The sequence below is a fragment of the Echinops telfairi genome, unplaced genomic scaffold (genome assembly GCF_000313985.2).
Source record: "Echinops telfairi isolate 266 unplaced genomic scaffold, ASM31398v2 ScPeMD7_7400;HRSCAF=8409, whole genome shotgun sequence".
Taxonomy (NCBI): domain Eukaryota; kingdom Metazoa; phylum Chordata; class Mammalia; order Afrosoricida; family Tenrecidae; genus Echinops; species Echinops telfairi.
The window spans coordinates 10003995-10021995 of NW_022111300.1; the positions used below are offsets into that span (position 1 = coordinate 10003995).

The window sequence follows — 18001 nt, forward strand, 5'->3', positions numbered from 1 at the left end:
ACACTTTTATGTTAGCTTATACCTATGATGGAAGAAATCACCAAAGTATGTTGCCTCTTCTAAGCATATATTTTTATAATATGATACATTTGGGGCATGGTCTAATAATAACAATAATATAATGTCCATCTTGCTGGTTAATATGTAAACAAGTTTACCGTGACTGGGTTAGGCATCTTTTTTATTTGAGCTCATGAACACGTCTCTTTCAGATGGCACAGAGAGGAAGAATTGTCACCTGTTGTCTGTGACAATGACTTACAGGACTGTACTTTCATATTTTTGTCAAAATAAAGGACAGTACACAACTGAATTTTAAATTAGACACAGAAACATACATGCGCACATGTTTCCTATTTAGTGTGTAAATGCTTTCCTAATTGACAGCTTCCTTAAGCAAATAATGGTGGTAAATATTGAAATATGGCTTTGTACCTAAGAAAATACATATTCATGCAGGTATGATGTACTGTTTGGCATTTCGTATATTATTTTGAATTACGTTGGTGGTGTAGTTTGTGTTAAGAGCTTCCTGGTTTAGTGAGTTATGCATTGGGCTGCTAACCACAAGGTCAGCAGTTTGATCCGACCAGCTGCTCCTCAGAAGAACTATGAGGCTTTCTGCTCCCATAAAGATACACAGCCCGAGACAGCCAAAAAGGCAGTTCTGCTCTGTCCTGCAGGATCATTATGAGTCAGAATCGATACAATGCAATGCTATACAAGGGGTACACCCCCCCAACCTAGGTATTTAATTTTTTTTACAAAACAACCTTATCACCTTCAAAGTACTCTCCATTACACTTAATACATTTGTCAAATCTGCGATTCCATACTTGGAAACATTTTTGAAACTCATCTGTTTGGATGGCTTACAGCACCTCCCTCATTTTTTTTCTTCACCTCTTCTACAGCTTCAAACCACTGTCTTTTCATGTCCCTCTGCATTTGCACGGAGTGAGGTCAGGGCTAGTAAGGTGCGTCGGGCAAGAGAAGCATGCTGGTTTTTGCCCAAAACTGGTGCATTGAGATGGCTGCATGAGCAGGTGCCTTGTGGCAAAACCAGTCTCCCACCTGCCACAAATCAGGCCTTTGTTTTCGCACAGTGTTAACCTTTTCAGAACCTCTAAATAGAAAGCTTGATTGTCTTACCTGGTGGAACGAACTCCAAATGCACTATCTCCCTCACGTAAACAAAAACATCGTTTTTTTTTGGGGGGGGGTACCCCTCATATTTTATTCTCACAGCTCTAAAACAGAATTGCTATGCCCAGATGATCCCAAGGGATAGATACAAATTAAACCCTTGTTAATGAGTTGATGCTGACTCAACAAGGATCTTACAGGACAGAGCAGAACTGCTCCAGAGGGGTTCTGAGGTGGTAAATCTCTCCTTCCTCCGACACACAGTAGAAGGAAAAGACTTAGAAACTGGGAAGAGGGTATGCCACGAGGGGCGGGAGTAGTCAACCTATAAGAGATTTGCTCTTTCTGCCAGCAAAGTATCCACAAATCACAGTGTAGTGCAGCTACCTGGCTTTCTCGTAAACAAGCAAAGGGCTGAGCCTTTTGACCAAGTTAAGTCAGGTATGAAATAGAAACAACTCATTATCACTCAGGCCAGTGCTTTTCAAATGGTAGCGTGCTACACAGGAGCTCTACTTTCCGAGATTTGGATGCTTCAGTAGGTTCCAGGTTGGTGTTTTTTAACCAGCTCTTGAAATGATTCTAATACAAGTGGCCCATATTGGAGAAACACTCTTACAGCATCATTTTGGGGTGTTTAGTAACTTTGGGAGAAGAGTGATGGGCAACAATGAATTGCACAGCAAGATTAAGCTCCAGTTGCCTATCATAGGGCCATTGAAATTCTTGCAATCCACTGGCTTCTTGAGGTGGAAGGTTTCAGAGCTGAGCTTGACAAGATAAGGATGATGCAGAAAGGTGAAAAGAATGCTCGAACCCCCAGACTTTGGGTACAATGAGGAAAAAGCACAGAGGGGTGAGAAACAGCATGTCTTCAAGACCAAGTCTCTAGAGAGTTAAGTGGGAGCCAAGTGGTGACAGATGAGATAGGGAAAGTGTGTAGTGATCATGGGAAGAATCTTGGACCTCATTGCCAAACCCACAGCCATCAAGTTGATTCTGACTCATAGTGACTCTGTAGGACAGAGGAGATTTCCAAGGCTCAGATCTTTACGGGAGCAGTAAGCCTCTTCTTCCACGGAGCAGCTGATGGATTTGAACTACTGACCTTGTGGTTATGTATGTAACCCCTGCCACCAGCGCTCCAATTTCTGATGCTAGGTGGCTCTATACAGTGTTTCTGAAAATCATTACAGGAGCCAAGAGATTGTGAACCACTGACCTCGTTAGCAGCCTACTCAGCACCAGTTTGCTTGGGGTGGGACAGGTGTGCATTTTAATTAGATCACGAGTGATTGGACAGGAGAAAAGACAAAAACTAAATAGTTCAAGAAATCAAAGTAGGAAATGGATGATTTTGGAAATCTTGGTTACACATTTTTATTGTAAAGTGTGCAGTTCAGAATGACTCAGACAAAAGGATTGAAGAAATGAGTAAAATCTTGCCTTGTGAGTTAAAGGTATCCTCTACTGTACCTTGAATGCTGCTTCCATCAGCACCAAAGTAGAGTATAGAATACCTTCAAGCAGCAGTCAAAGGCTCAAAAGAGACATTGCATTAGGTAAATTAGCACAAAACCTTTTTAGATTGTTGAAAAGCAAGGAGGTTACTTTGAGGACTATCATGTGCCTGACCTAAGGCATAGGATTGTCACTTACCTCGTGTGCATGTGAAAGCTGGACATTGAATAAAGAAGACCAAAGAAGAGTCAATGCATTTGCATTGTGCTGGCAAAGAATGTTGAAAGTGTCGTGAACTGCTAAAAGGACAAACATCTGTCTTGGGAGAAGTCTGACCAGAGTGCTCCCTAGAAGCAAGGATGGCAAGACTGTCTTACATAATTTGGACATGTCAGGACAATGACATCATGCCTGATAAAGTAGGGGGACAGCAAAATAAGGGAAGGCCCTCAAGGAGATGGGTTGGCACAGTGGCTGCACAATGGGCTCAGGCATAGCACCCATTGTAAGGGTGGCGCAGGACCATGCAATGTTTAAGTCTTGTGCACAGGGTCGCTATGGGCCAGAACTGGCTCGATGACATCTAAAACAGCATTCTGAACCTAACAGCTGCTAGGTACTCAAGATCACTCACCCAGGTTGGTTAGGCTAAGGATGATAAATGTCTCCTGATTCTAAAAGAGACCATTAATGGGCTCTCTAGTGATCTTCCCAGGAGGCAGGATTGGAGTACCCAAGGGGAAAGTAAGCATCGGCTTACTTGTTCATACTAAAGGGTAGTGAACAATTTCTTTTTTACATCAGAGGTTATGCGTCTAGGTGTTTGAGATCTACCAAGTTCACAACACCTGCCTACAGAATCAAATCACTTCAAATTTATAATCCCTGGCAGGTAGAGTAGCCAGTAAGCAAGGTACACACAGGCTTATTTTTTATCTTTGATATGAAAATCCATGTGAAACTGATGTAGGCAGAGGCCTGAATCTTGCTATTGCAAAGTGGTCCAGAAGCTGTTAAATTTTTTTTCTAGGAAAAGAATCAAAAATAAAAAACGATCTTTTCTCGTTTGTTTGCTTGTCAGATATCAAATGCACTTTAGCCATTGGTTTATACCGGCTCTTGTTTTTCAAACATGTCTGGTTGGGTCAGATAATCGTGATAGTGGTGTATTTACTGCCCAGCAGAGACATGTGACCCCGAGTGGTCGAGAAAGCCGCAAGTGGGTCCTTTCAAATGTAATTCATTTTGATAAAACAGCGGCATGAAATACTTCTGTTGCGGGCTGTATCACTTGGTGGGGAGAGAACCCTAGCCAACTGGGAAGAGAAGACTGAGCCTTAAGGATTGATCAGGAGAGGCACTGATCACTCCACAGGCCTCTTCCTCGAAAGGGAAACTGCCAATTGCATCAATGGTTCTTTCCCCACAGGGTTTTCTGAACACTGGTGGAAGTTCTTCCTAAGGTTGACCCCGGGTGAGTGCGAGCGGAGGTGGTGACAAGCAAGATTTCCATAAACCCCCCCAAACCAGCTCTCCTTCTAGACCAAGGACAGAAAAGCCTTCATCTCAACCTACGCCCCGACCCCCGGCCGTTTGGAAACCCCGAGTGCCAATCTTTTCCTTTTGGCGTCCTATTGGCTGGGGCCGCCGAAGTCCCGCCTTCCTCGGCGCGGCGTTCCGGCTCCCTCCGCGAGAAGGCGGGGCTTTGTGACGCACGCGCTGACGTCCCCCAGCGGTATAAAAGGCGCTCTCGGGGGCGGCGGCCTCCAGGAGCCGCCGGCAAGGGGGCAAAGAGGAAGCTCAGTGGAGCATAGCCGGAAAGCAGTAGGTGGGGCGAGTCTGGCGGAAACGCTCAGCCTCCGGCCTCCTCGTCAGCAAGGCCCTCCCTGGGGCCGTCCCTCGCGGGGGGAGAGGGCTCCCAATGGCCAGGACGGCGGTGGATGCCCAGAGGGGGAGGTCTGTGGGCAGGGTCCGGCCCTCTCGGGCGAGTGCGCGACGGCACGGCCATCGCTGAGGGGCTGGGCTTCGGTTGCCGAGCGTTCGGCGAGTCAGCCGTCTGCCTCTGGGTGCTAGGGGACGCAACGGCGCCCCCCACCCCCGCCCAGACCTACGACGGGAGCCACAGGCCCCAGCTGTGAAGTGTGTGGGAGCCAGTGGCCTGTGCCCTTGACGTTTCCTGTGGTTCTAAAGCCCCCCGCTCGCGTCAACCACTGGCAACGTTTCCTACCCAAAGCATTTCCCACGTGGTATTGGGTAAAGGAAAACCTAAGCTTCGAGAGGGAGGTCACTTTTTCTCAATCGTTGACAAGTATTCATTGAAAGGAGAGAATTGGAGAGGAATTCTTTAGTGTCGCTTTTAAACAGCCCACGCGGCCCAGTGATGGGCCCGTTAGTTGGCTGTGAGTGGGGTCGCAGTCTTCCTCAACTTGGAGAGGCGGTTGGTTCCTCCTATCGGGCTCTCAGATGCTCAGCAGCCCTCTTCCTGCGCCCACAACACTCCGGGAGCGACTGACGGTGGAGGCGGAGCTCCGGCCAAAACCCTCCTGAGAAAGATCAGCCCCCCCCCCCTCCCCCCGTGCTTCACAGGCTGCCCGGTCCGCCCCCAACTTCGATCTACCTACCGAAGGAGGAGTGGTTTGGTAGCTCCATCATCATGGCTGACTGGGAAACCGTTTTCAAAAGCATGACCTAGTCCTTCATACTGTGGAGGAAAGGATGCATTCAAAAAATAGAATTGCATCAGCATATAAAGCATGTTATAAAATAAATATCACAAACATTTTATCTATGTATATCCTACACGTATTATTTTTATTACTACCCACAAGCCCTCAATATTTAGTGAGCGAGCTAGCCAAGTCTGCACTACAGGTTTTTAAAAGGTGGCTTAATTTAGTAAAGGTCCTGTGATACTTTGACGGCACATTTTGGTGAAGTGTCTCCATACACCTCAACTGTATTCTGAAATGGCTTGGTTTGACTAACACACGCCGAGTTTACTCCCCTGACCTTTGGGAAGATGAACTGCATCTTTTAAGTATTGTGCTATGACACTCACTGCTTTTTAGTAGAAGTTGGACACGTGTCTAATTGCTGTAACTAAACTGTGCCACTAGCCCCATGAAACTCATTACTCTATTTACTGTAAGGATGTTGTTGAGGACACGGTTCATTATATCACCACCACCACCATCCTTACGAGGACCCATGGGAGAAATTTCTCTTGGGGCTTGGTGTCTAGAATAGCCATGATGTTCCCAAGCAACTTTTTTTTTTAAACCTCAGGAACCACGAGTCATTCAACCGTTTCCTACTTTATGATGGTGTTAAAAGTTGAGGGAGGATTTGACACCCGTCTCTGTTAAAGGAAGCCCTCGGTGCTGTCCTCACCTGAGGTTAAGTGTTGGGTTGCTAACCTGCAGGTTGGTGGCTGGAACTCGCTGCCTGCTCTTCAGGAAAAAGGTGTTACATCTGTGTCCCTACAAGATGGACAGTCTCAGAAACCTGATACAACAGTTCTCCTCTGCCCAATAGGGTCACTATGAGTTGAAATGCACCTGATCCCAGGGGGTTTATTTTATTTTCTACTAAAGTGAAGGAATATTGTATTAGGGTTGTAACTAACTTTAATTGTAACATCATTCTATTTTGCTAGTATATTTTCTCCCTTACCAGTGAACTGATTCATATTTTAATTGATCTGCTTATTGTAGTTTTGTTTTTTATGGACACAGAGGCTTCAAACCGTTCATGGGGAAATTCCATGATCGTTGAATTCCATTTTTCCATGAACTTTGAGTTCTCTCATATGCTTATATGCTTTCTTAAGTCATTATTTAGAATGAGACAGGACACAAACACACACACAAAGGATGCAGAGACAGAGATTAGGATGGTAACCTCTGCGATTCTCAGGACGATGGATTGGGTTATACAATCTCCTATCACAGGAAAGCCAAGTAGAGCAGACGTGAAGTGAGGAGAGGTGCATATGGCGGGGGGTGGTATGATAGCACCACAAATAGCTTTTATCCTATGAATGTTCAAAGGAAAGACTTAAAGCTGAAAAATATGGGTATACTTAAAGCTGAACAACATGTCCAAAGATAGAGTTAAAATAATGAGGGGAAAAGATGTTTCCTTGTAGAAACATACTGTTTCCAAACCTATGTGATTTAGAAGGACTTTGTTTAGAAACAGATACATTAACTTAAATTCCTTTTTTTTAAAAAAAACTGTTACTGGACAAAATTATAAATTTTTCAGTAACCAGTTTTATTGATATTTTAGTCTTTGTTTTTAATAATCTTCTGGGGTTCCTGACAGGAAACCCATAGATTTTCCATAGGTTTCTGTGGCATTCCTCAGTTGCTCTTCTACACATACTAAGGCCTTGGTAGTGGGTTTGTTTAGTTTTTAATGACAATCAAGGATGAGGCCATTTTACCAGAGTGCAAAAAAATCCCCCCAAAAACCAAAAAAACCACCCTGGTGTCCATTCAGAGGCAGTGACCCTTTAGGGTTCCCAAGTTTGTGATATTGAGGGAAGCGTCTTTCTCCTGCAGAAGAGCCGTGGAGGTAGCAGCTGAGCGCTTAACCCACTGCTTCACCAGGCTCCTTTTTACCAGTACAAACTCCTACAAATTAGGACTAAAGCGAGTGTTTCGTAGATGCTTTTCTTTCTAGAAACTGCACTTTGATTCATAAGAAATCTTCAAGTAAACGGATATGCTATTCATGAGATTTTGTTCTTCTTTATTAGACTTGTGATTTCAGATAGCCTGCCAAAATGATTTCTTCAAAGCCCAGACTTGTGGTACCCTATGGCCTCAAGACTCTACTCGAGGGACTTAGCAGAGCCATTCTCAAAACCAACCCATCAAACATCACCCAGTTTGCTGCAGTTTATTTTAAAGAACTTATTTTATATAGAGAAGGTTTGTTACTACTTTAAATGATATCATTTGCTGCTTTGAAAACGGGTTTTAAATAGAAAACGGTCGATATTTGATTTCCTTTGTTTATTCCTTCAGGAAACACTCCCATGGATGTAAAAGAACTGGTTAAGCAGTTTCACCAGATTAAAGGTAAATCACCAGCGATAGTGCTAAGAATGTGCTCGGTGTAAAGTATCGCACCACTAATAGTGTCCCTCTAGTCATGCGCAGTGCCCACAAACGTTTTTTGTTTAAACAACCGCACAGATGCCTTCTTATTAAATCAGCTCTTTTTATTTTTTTGTAATCTGGAATCTGAGATTTCAGAACATTCTAGTTTTTTTCCCCTGAAAAATAGAAAAAGCACATCCTTTATAAAGCATCTGGCATAATGGAATGTATGTTGAGACTGAAATTAGTGTACATACAAACTGTGACTTAAACTCGTTACAGTATTTCCTGTCTTTAATACTAGATTGATAGAACTTGTCATTTTGATGCATTACAATTTCCTCAACAAAAATTACAGATTCCCTAACATTTATGCTGACTTTTATCCATTTAGCAAGACAAATATGTATGCATATTCATTTTCTTCTAAGCCTTCTAATCTTGAAATTCTCTGGATGGTTTACCAATCTCTACAGATAGGCGTCGATTTGACACGAATGTAAATTATTAATCCCAGTATATAAGTTTGATTCATGAAAGCATACTTGATATTACTGAAATAAAAGTCAAAAAGTTCTTAGAAAGTAGACGCCAAACGTACAGACAAGCAGTGTAGCGGAGATTGCCATCCTGACTGACCCAACACCCTCCCCCACCTCACCTCCTGCTGTCTGGAACTACAGACTGTCAGCAGGACGGCCCCAAGAGGCAGTCCAGGTGATTACCGCCTCTGTGCTCTTTAGACCAGGAGCTGTGTGGAGAGGCTGTGCATGTATTGGAGAATGCGGGCATGTTTGAACGCTTCACAATGCTGGAGATGCTAGCACGTTTGGTGATAAAAAAAGAAAGAGCATGGTGATAAAAAAAGAAAGCAAATAGCCTGGCATGGATTAGCCACACCCTAGTCCTCAAAATAAAATCCTCGCTTTTCAACACTTTAAAGAGGTCCTGGGCAGCAGATTGCCCCAGTGCAATGTGTCGCTTGAACTCCTGACTGCAGCTTGCAGCTTTCTTTTTCCTTTGACAGTCAACTATCTAAGGGAGCCTTTTATCTGCTGAGGGCCATTTGGATATTTGTAACATCATTGGTGGGCCATATATAATAATCAATGTAAAAATTAGCTTACTATAGTTATTAAAACAGTTAATGAATTCACCCCTAAAAAAAATCAGCAAATCTTACTGTGCACAGTAGCTAGCTGGTTGTGTATGAGGTTGCTGGGTGTATCTAAGGGAATGTCTTTGAATTTCAGAGCTCAAAGATAACAAACTGAGTTACTAGGGTAGCCATGCTTTCAACAGAGGCAAGGCATTGGAGGTGTGGCTGGTTTTTCTCTCCAGTAACTAAAAATACCAATATGATGATAATAAATTCAAAACACACAAACAAAACAACACCCCACAGACAGCCATCGAGTCAATTCCAACTCCTAGCAACCCTATTGGTCAGGCCAGAACTGCCCTTATGAGTTTCTGAGACTGTAACTCTTTACTGGAGTAGAAAGCGTCGTCATCCTCCCAAGAAGTGGCTGGTGGTTTTGAACTGCTGATCTTGCAGTTATCAGCCCAGTGTGTAATCCAACAGGCTATTAAGTTTCCTAAAATAGTATTCAGCTAATTCTGAACACAGGCTCACAGGTTAACTGCAGAAACAGATTGCCTGGTGAAAGTTCTTCGGGCAGCTCTACTTGAAAATGAAGAGATGACCAGAAAATTCAGAGTTCGGTGTCAGTGTCTAACATCACCATTGCGCTCTATTTTTAGCTCATTGACTTAGATCCTGTCGTAGAGACTGCATGAGTCCCTGCATCCAGGACATCAGCACTCTGGTCCAAAAACGGGTCTACCTGGGGATGTACAGACACATAGGCACCATACGGTTGTCACGGGGTAGAGCATTTCCTCCCCTGAGGGCCATCCTCCTCTCTTCTAACTGGTTTAATCCCCAACTACTGTTCCTGTGGGGGCGCCGAGTAAATCTGACCCCATGGTGGTTCAGTTCTCCACAATGAAGATGTGAGCTTCTTTTAGACGGGTTCCAGGGTTCAGTGTGGAGCATAGCACCCATCATACCTCACATGCCCTCGCTGTGGGCTCCAGGGATTGGAGACTCTTCCAGGCTTTAGCTGTCAGATATGGCCGAAGTCAAATGACCAGGCTATCAGATAGGAAAGCACGCAAGACATTGCCATGGGGATATTGCCTTCTGCAGAAGTATTCTCAAACATGTACCACCAAGCTGCCTGTCTGTGTGGAAAGCATAGCCGGTATCTGGAGAGAACTAGAGCTCCTTGAATGCGTCTTGAGGTGTTTATTTCTGCACACACCATTTGCTTTATTTGAACACTTCATTCTGGGCTTTCTCTTGCAAAAGGCCCCATTTAGGGTAGGCTTCACCCCAGGGCTGGCAAAGTTTATCTGTTAATGGCTTGACAGTTTCATCCAGTCGGGGCAGAAGGAGGAGGAAAAGAGCACATGAGAACTAACTGTCCTCTTCCCTTGGCTAATCTCTTGCCCATTCCCGAAGCCTAGGGCTCTCAGTACAGCCCCGACTCTGGCAGAGGTCCGCCGGTGGCGTTTCTCTCCTGGGTGCCTGCAGCTGCCAAAGCAGCCACACTCTGAAACTCCATCTTGTTCTCTGCCCCTTTATCTTTTGGCAGTTTGTTTAAAGAGATTGAATAAATGAAAACTGAGCCTTTTTTCAGTCTTCATTGGAGAATTGCTTCATTAACTCCAATGAACCTTTCACCAATTGAAGGTTAGAAACTCTGGTGACATTTTAAAGTAAAAGAGTCACCTTGCTTTTCCATTCTACCACTTGGAGAGGGAGGGAGAGAGCAGAATTAGTATTTTTGAGTACCTGTTTTGTCCTAGGCACTTTTATACATTTTATCCATTAATTCAGCAAACCTTACGTGACATTAGAGATAGCACTCCAATTTTACTGAAGATGAATCTGCTACCATGTGCACCACAGAAGGCAGCACCACCCAGCCTACCCATCCTCACAATCGTTCCAACACTTGAACCCATTGCTGCAGCCACTGTGTCAACCCATCTCATCAAGAGCCTCTCCCTCTTTGGCTGCCCCTCTACTTTAGCAAGCATGAGGTCCTGACACAGGGACTAGTTTCTCCTGACAACATGTCCAAAGTATGTAAGACAAAGTCTTGTCATCCTTGCCTCTAACGAACACTCGGACCCTACTTCTTCCAAGGACCCTACTTCTTCCGATCAGTTCGTCATTTAAGCAGTCCATGGTACTTTGAATGTTTTTCTCCAGCACCACGATTTCAATGCATCGATCCCTCTTTGATCTTCCTGATTCAGTGTCTAACTTGCATATGCATGTGAGGCAATGGGGAATGGCTTGGGTCAGGCGCACCTTAGTTCTCAAAGTAACTAACCCCCTTGCTTTTCAATACTCTAAAGAGGTTTTGTGCAGCAGATTTTCCTAATGCAGTTGATCCAGTAGTTATGGATCCAAGCAAGAAGAAATCCCTGGCAACTTCACTCTTTCCTCCACTTATCATGTTGTTCCCTATTGGTCTAGTTGTGACTGGGAGCGACAAATCGATTTGCCAAGGTTGCAAATACCTAGTGATTGGCAGAATTAGGATCTGAACTTGTATCTTCTTAGTTCCCTGGCTCTTCCCCACTACTGAATAAGCAACACATTCTAGTATCCTTCTGGAAAAACCTTACTCAAGGAGTTAAGGGAGAACCCTCTTTTCTTACATGATCTCCCTAAGTTCACTTCTTCCCTGTTACCATCTTATGTGGAACCTGAAGCCCACGCTACTCTAACTGATCTTTGCACCACTTAGTGATAAGGGCAATAGTTTATCCCCTCGAAGTGCTGCTCTGCACTTGGTTCAGCATTTCTTAACTAAGACTATTTCCTGTAGTTCTTTACTGCTTCCTCCACCCACTATCATAACCCCAGTTCTACCTTACAAATCTGGTTAGACTAGAACATGTACATGGGTACAGATAAGAGCTGGAAACACAGGGTATTCAATACATAAACCCCTCAGGACCAATAATGAGAGTAGTGATACCAGCAGGGTAAGGGGAAGGTGGGAGAAAGGGGGAACCGATCACAATGATCTACATATAACCGGCCCCCAGGGTGACGGACAACAGAAAAGTGGGTGAAGGGAGACCAGTGTAAGGTTTCAAAAAAATAATTTATAAATTATCAAGGGTTCATGGGGAGGGTGGTGGAGGGAGGGAAAAAATGAGGAGCCGATACCAAGGGCTCAAGTGGAAAGAAAATTTTTGAAAATGATAATGGCAACAGTGCTTGACACAATGGATAGATGTATAGCTTGTGATAAGAGCTGTACCAGCCCCCAACAGAATGATTTTTAAAAAAACTAGAAAGTGAATGAAAATGGTTTATACACACACACACACACACACACACACAGGCTATTTCATTTCTCTCATGCTTACAAAGTGCCATCTTAGAGACTGGAGTCAAGGAAGGTAGATAGACTCTGACTGGAAATTCCTAAAACCAGGGCAGAAGTCTTGCTCTTTGCTTTCTTGGGAATTCCTGGAAGAACGCATGCCTGTCAGAGAAGCTGTGTGGCTAGCACTGTGCTGCATTGAGCATGCCATAAGCCACACTCAACACTTAATCCTGCAGTTGTCATATGTCAGTTTACTCAGAACTCATTTTTAATGAGTCGATCTCAGCTCATAATGACCCTATGGGGCAGGATAGAACTACCCCTGGGAGTTTCTGAGGATATAAATATTTATGGGGGCAGAAACCTACATCTTTCTCCTATGAACCATCAACCTTATGGTCAAACATTTAATACATACTTAATTGAATGAACTAATTTTATCAAAACAATGAATTAGAAAGAATGGGGAGTTGTTTCTGGTAGACCTGAGATAATAACTGCTGGCTTCCTACGGCCTGTGTGTGATGTATAAAAGATCAGGATGATTTTTGGTAATCAGTGAGGTAACCCAGGACTCCGGGTGGGAAAAGAAGTAGCTCAAAGCCCCCAGCAGAGGTCTGGGGTACATATGTTCAAACCTGGAATGAAATTTAAAATAGCTTCATATATTGACCCACCTACCCATCCACTGCCATCCAATTGATTCTGGCTCACAAAGACCCTTTCGCATAAAGTAGAACTGCCCGTTTAGGCTTCTGAGACTTTAAATCTTCACAAGATCAGACAGCCTCATCCTTCTCCTGAAGAGCGACTGGTGGATTTGAACTACTGAACTATGTTAGCCGCTCAATGTGTACCGGGGTTCCTTTGATAAAGAGGGCAAAATTATGAAGGGAATCTGCTAGTCCATGGGTGAGGTTAGCAAATAGGTCTCACTTTCCACAAAGAGGAAGCACCTGCTAGTAAATATAACAAGGTTGAAGATGAGCACCCAGAGACCAGTAGTTAGGTCAGCAGAGGGGGACCGCTTGAAGACCAGTGCTGGAGCTTACACTGGTATCCAGAGTCCATCTTTAGGAGAGAGAAAATCATTTACGAAGGCAAGCTAACCCCCAAATGCTGTATCATTATCAAAAAAAGACAAACTTGGAAAGATTAGACAGTTTGAATCGATAATACCAAGAATATTCTCTTGAAATGAGCATATTGCAAGATGAGATCAGTTAGAGAAAGTAAAGTTACATTTTGGGCAGTCTAAGTCATAGTATTTAATTTTCAATCCCTCTTAACAGTGGTTCTCTTTTTATCAGGAATGGATGTTGTATTTTGACAAATACTTTTTCTGTGTCAATGAATATGGTCGTGTGGTTCTTTTCCTTTGTTTTATTTATCTAGTAGATAATGCTGATCTTTTTAAAATGGTGAATCATTTTTACATGCCTTTAATTTACTTGTTCTTTGCCAATTTGGATGCCTTTTGAATCCTTCCTGGTCATGATATGTTATTTTTTGAAAGGTTGTTGGATTATATTTTCTAAGAGTTTGTTAAGAATTGTATTTACATTCATGAGGAATATTGATCTACACTTTTCTCTTCATTGGTTCTTTGTCTGGTTTTGGTATTGGGGTTAATGGAGGCATTCCCTCCTTTTCTATATTCTGGAATAGTTTGAGTAGAATTGGTGTCAATTCTCCTTTGAATGTTTGTTAAAATTCTCTAGTGAAGCCATCTGGGCCATGACTTTTTAAAGATGTTTTTAGATCATGGCTGAGAGAGCAGCAAATGCTGCAGGAAAGAAGTTTCGAAAGAAGAAGAAATTTCGCAATTAAGATTCATCAAGCAAACCAATGTTTTGTCTTTATTTACTAAAGCTGTTTTGAAAACTACACCACTTCCCATTAAAGTAGACTGATCTCGTTTAAAAAAAATAATAAATAACATGTTCAGTTTCTCTTTGTGTTGTTGTTCTGTTCAAGTTTTCTATCTCAGTCTGGGTTAGTGTAGGTGAATACTATGTTTCTAGAAATTTGTCCATTCTAGATTTGAAAATTGTTTTGAGTCCAGTTCTTCCTAGTATTTGCTATTTCCTCCTCATTCCCGGAGGTTCTGTTGTCATGGGTTCTGTTACCCACTTATTTCCTATTTATGTTATTTGCATCTTTTCCTTTGTTAAATTTTCCAGTCGTTCAATATCATTCATCCTTTTAAAGAACCAACTTCTGGTTTTGTTCACTCTTTCTATTGCTTTTCTGTTTGTGTTTCTACTCTAATCTGTTTCTGTTCTGCCGACTGTACGCTTATTTTGCTGTTGATTTTCTAATTGTTGAAGGGGTTGGGTTAAGATGTTGATTTTGGTTCTTTTAGTTACTTTAAAAATGTTTTTATTACTATTAATTGCCCTCTGAACACTGCTTTTACTATGCCCCAAAGAATTTGGTATGCTGTATTTTCATTCCTGTTTGATTTAAGGAAACATTGAACTTCTTGAATACATATATTCTTGCCTTTCAGGCTACTCGAAATAGTTCCTCCCTAATTAATGTTTGACAGTTTCCCTTGTTCTTGCTATTATTCTGTTTCTCCTTCTTTAGGATTTAGGCTCAGATGTAAATTATTCATCTTGATGAATCCCACATAATTCTTAGGTTTTCTTTGTTTTTTAAAATAAATTGTTTTATGGTGAATTGTGGGGGCGGTTACATTTCAGACCATCAACCCTTTATTCAACAGTTCAAATAATTCCTAAACTCACTCCCCCAATGATTTACTTCTGATTCTTCTTTTAAAAATTAGTTGTCAGATATTTTTCTTAAATAACACTAATCTTGTCTCCCATTGATTCTTTATCATTTCTGTGTAATATCTATTTCTGAAATCTAGTATTAATCTTATGGAATTCTGTAAGCTGTTGTATGGTGTCTAATTTTCCATGTGTCTTGTTAGTGTGTTCTTACAGTGTTTCACTGAGTTTCTCTACATTTTGGATGTGTTTTATTTTGTCTGTGTTTTCTCGACTCTCTCAATCCACGGATGGCATTAAAATACTCTTTACATAGCCTTACCAGGCAGCCTCTGTGCCACTTCTTTCCTTGAAGTGTTTTCTAGTGTAGTCTTTTGGTCACTTATTGTCTTATGTCTTTATGTGACATGAGGGGATCTTTGTCTTTGAGACATCATGGTAGTGGTGCATTTGTATTTAATTGGTGACTTTATGTTGATGTATTTTACTCAGGTTTTTTTATTTGTTTTCTTTGATGTATTTGAGTGAGTAGGGTAGCTAGTAGCTTGGTAGTCCCAAAGTTCTCACCATCGGTCTTCTGGAATAATGGATTGTCTGTGCATTTCTCTGTTTTCTGTTTCTGTGGAGCAGTTGAGGACATGTTGGGCTGGTGTTGGTCACTGTCACTGATGAGGTGGTGCAGGCTTGGGTGTCTACCCTTCCCCGATCAGTGGTGCCACATGAGGTTTGGTTGTATTTGGGCAACGTGGACATGACCAGCCACCAGTCGAGCTGACAATCAGGTTGCTGCCCTGATCAGGATGCTGTTGCTAAAATTCAAAATGGCTCTGCTATGTCAGCCAGTTGACAAATCAGCATTCTCTTTGTCTCTTTGTTCATGGCTTTTGTTCATTTTCTTCTTTTCCTTGATATTCAGTTCACTCTTTATTCTTTCCTTCAAAGTGCAGTGCTCCAGGATTATCATCTGTATCTATTTCATTTGGTCTCTCATGTCTTTGTTATAGAGGGCATGAGTAGTTTGTCTGCCATCTTTCTGGAAGGCCCTCAGTGTACTTATTTCATTTAATAAATATTTAAATTCTTATCAGTTGTTAGACAGTATCTTAGATGAAATTCAATAGAAGAGAGACTTATTTTCAGCCATGATGGAGCCAATATAACCAACTGCAATAGCTGGAAAAATGATAAGAAAAAATCCCAGTTCCTGAATTAGTGGAACGTTTTCACAGAAAATAAGCCCTGGTGTTCGCCTGGTGGCATCTTTCAAATCTTGGTACACAGAAACAATACAGGTAAGGAGTGGCAGTCTCAATGAGAGAGAAATAGAGTTTGGGGCTGCCAATGTGGCTAGGATTTAAGGGTCACAGTACCAGAAAGGAGGCAGGGAACCCCCAAACCTAAACCCATTACTGCTAAATTGCATGTATCTCATGTTAGCTGACCCTGTCAGTCAGAGTAGAACTGGGTATCTAAGGCTGTAAATCTTTAAGAAAAGGCTGCCTCTATATCTTCCATGAGGATAGTGGATTTGAACCACCAATCTTTGGGTTAGTAGTCAAGTGCTTTCACTACTGTGCTTCTGGGGTTTCTATTCACAGAGAGGACCCTCCAAAAGTCTGCATAGACATTGTCTTTGGATCTTTGACTTCTAAGCTGCTGGTGTGGGGCAAGGCTCCGCGTGGCTTAGCAGAGAGGAGCTAAGTTCTTTTGGAGGACTGAGAATGGGGAAGAGATTTGAGAAGGAGGCTTTGGAGTTCAGGCCCAGACAGAATAAAGAAGCTTTTATGAAATCCTGGGTATTTAGGCAGAGAAAGATCACACCTTAGAAATAGAGCAACATGATAGGAGTAAGAACAATGATAAAAAATATCAATTAAAACTTAAGTCTCAAGAGGATCAGAGAGAGATGTACTGTTATTAGAACAAAATTAACAGCATTTAGAAGAAACAACATAATCAGAGCCTGGTCAATGTGTCATGAATTTCAAGCACACAACAAAAAACTATTAGACATTCAAAGAAGCAGAAAGAAGTAACTAAGAATGAAAACGCTTGCTATAATCAGTACCAAAGATGAGTCCAATATTAAAATTATTGCACAGGATTGAAAAACAGCTATGATTAATTTGTTTTTTAAAATGGAGAAAATGGGTACAAAGATGGAGAGTTTCACTAGTTAGAAGTTAAAAAACAAGTGACTATTACATAATTGCCACATGAAAACTTACTGGATGGTTTTAGGAATCATAGAAGCCAAAGGACGGTTGACTGACATCTTTAGAATACTGAAATTGAAACTTGCCAACCTGCGGCACACGTATTGCCAGTTGCTATTTGAGTCCATTTAGACGCATGGCAACTTCAAGTGAGCACAGTAGCACGGCACTCCCAAGACTTTTCAAAGCCTTACCTTTCAGAAGCGGAATGCCAGGCCTTACTTCTGAGGTCCTCCTGGGGGGGTTTGAGCTGACAGCTTTTCAGCTAGTCATCCGGTGCTTAACCATTTGCATCTCCCAGGGATTCCTGGATGAATATATATACTCACTGAATATAATTATTTTTAAAAGGAAAACTAAGAAATTATTAGGCAAACCAAAGCTGAGAGACTTCAGTGCCATCAAACCTGCTGTACAAGAAATATTTCTAAAAGAAGTTTAAAATCCAGCAAGGGAAACAAAGGCATTTCTATATCTGATAAGGCACAGGTACACAAAATTATGTTCCACTCAATGGTAAATATTGAATGCTTTCCCTGACTTCCCTTGAGTTTGCGACCAGGACAACGATGTTGACTATCACACACAAATCAAGGAAGAAACAAAACTAATTAAACTGATCCACAGAGGTAAAGAATCCAAAAGAACTCTCTTCCTCTTCATAACCACCAGCCCTATACCCTTCAGTTTATGCCACCAGCACTCACTGCCATCCAGTCAGTTCCGGCGCCTAGTGATCCCGTAGGACAGAGAAAGAGTGCTCTCGTTGATGGCTCCTTAGTGGAAGAAGAAAGCCTCAGATGAGCAAAGATATGGCAATGCATTTTCTTTTTTTTTTTTTTAATCGTTTTATTAGGGGCTCATACAATTCTTATCACAATCCATACATACATCAATTGTGTAAAGCACAT

General features: G+C 42.2%; 1 protein-coding gene across 3 annotated transcripts in view; it reads left to right on the forward strand.

Moving 5' to 3' along the window:
• The first annotated feature begins 4390 nt into the window (after positions 1-4390).
• CABYR (calcium binding tyrosine phosphorylation regulated) overlaps positions 4391-18001 on the forward strand; it is a 29751-nt gene continuing 16140 nt past the window's right edge. For 2 of the 3 annotated variants that reach the window (XM_045296242.1, XM_004702910.2), the window contains exons 1-3: positions 4391-4431; positions 7370-7544; positions 7641-7694. In XM_045296242.1, the coding sequence (XP_045152177.1) occupies positions 7397-7544; positions 7641-7694 (202 nt within the window). In that variant the 5' untranslated portion in view covers positions 4391-4431; positions 7370-7396. Of the gene's footprint in view, positions 4436-7369; positions 7545-7640; positions 7695-18001 lie in introns of all 3 variants that reach the window. The other variant, XM_045296243.1, reaches the window with a different exon arrangement.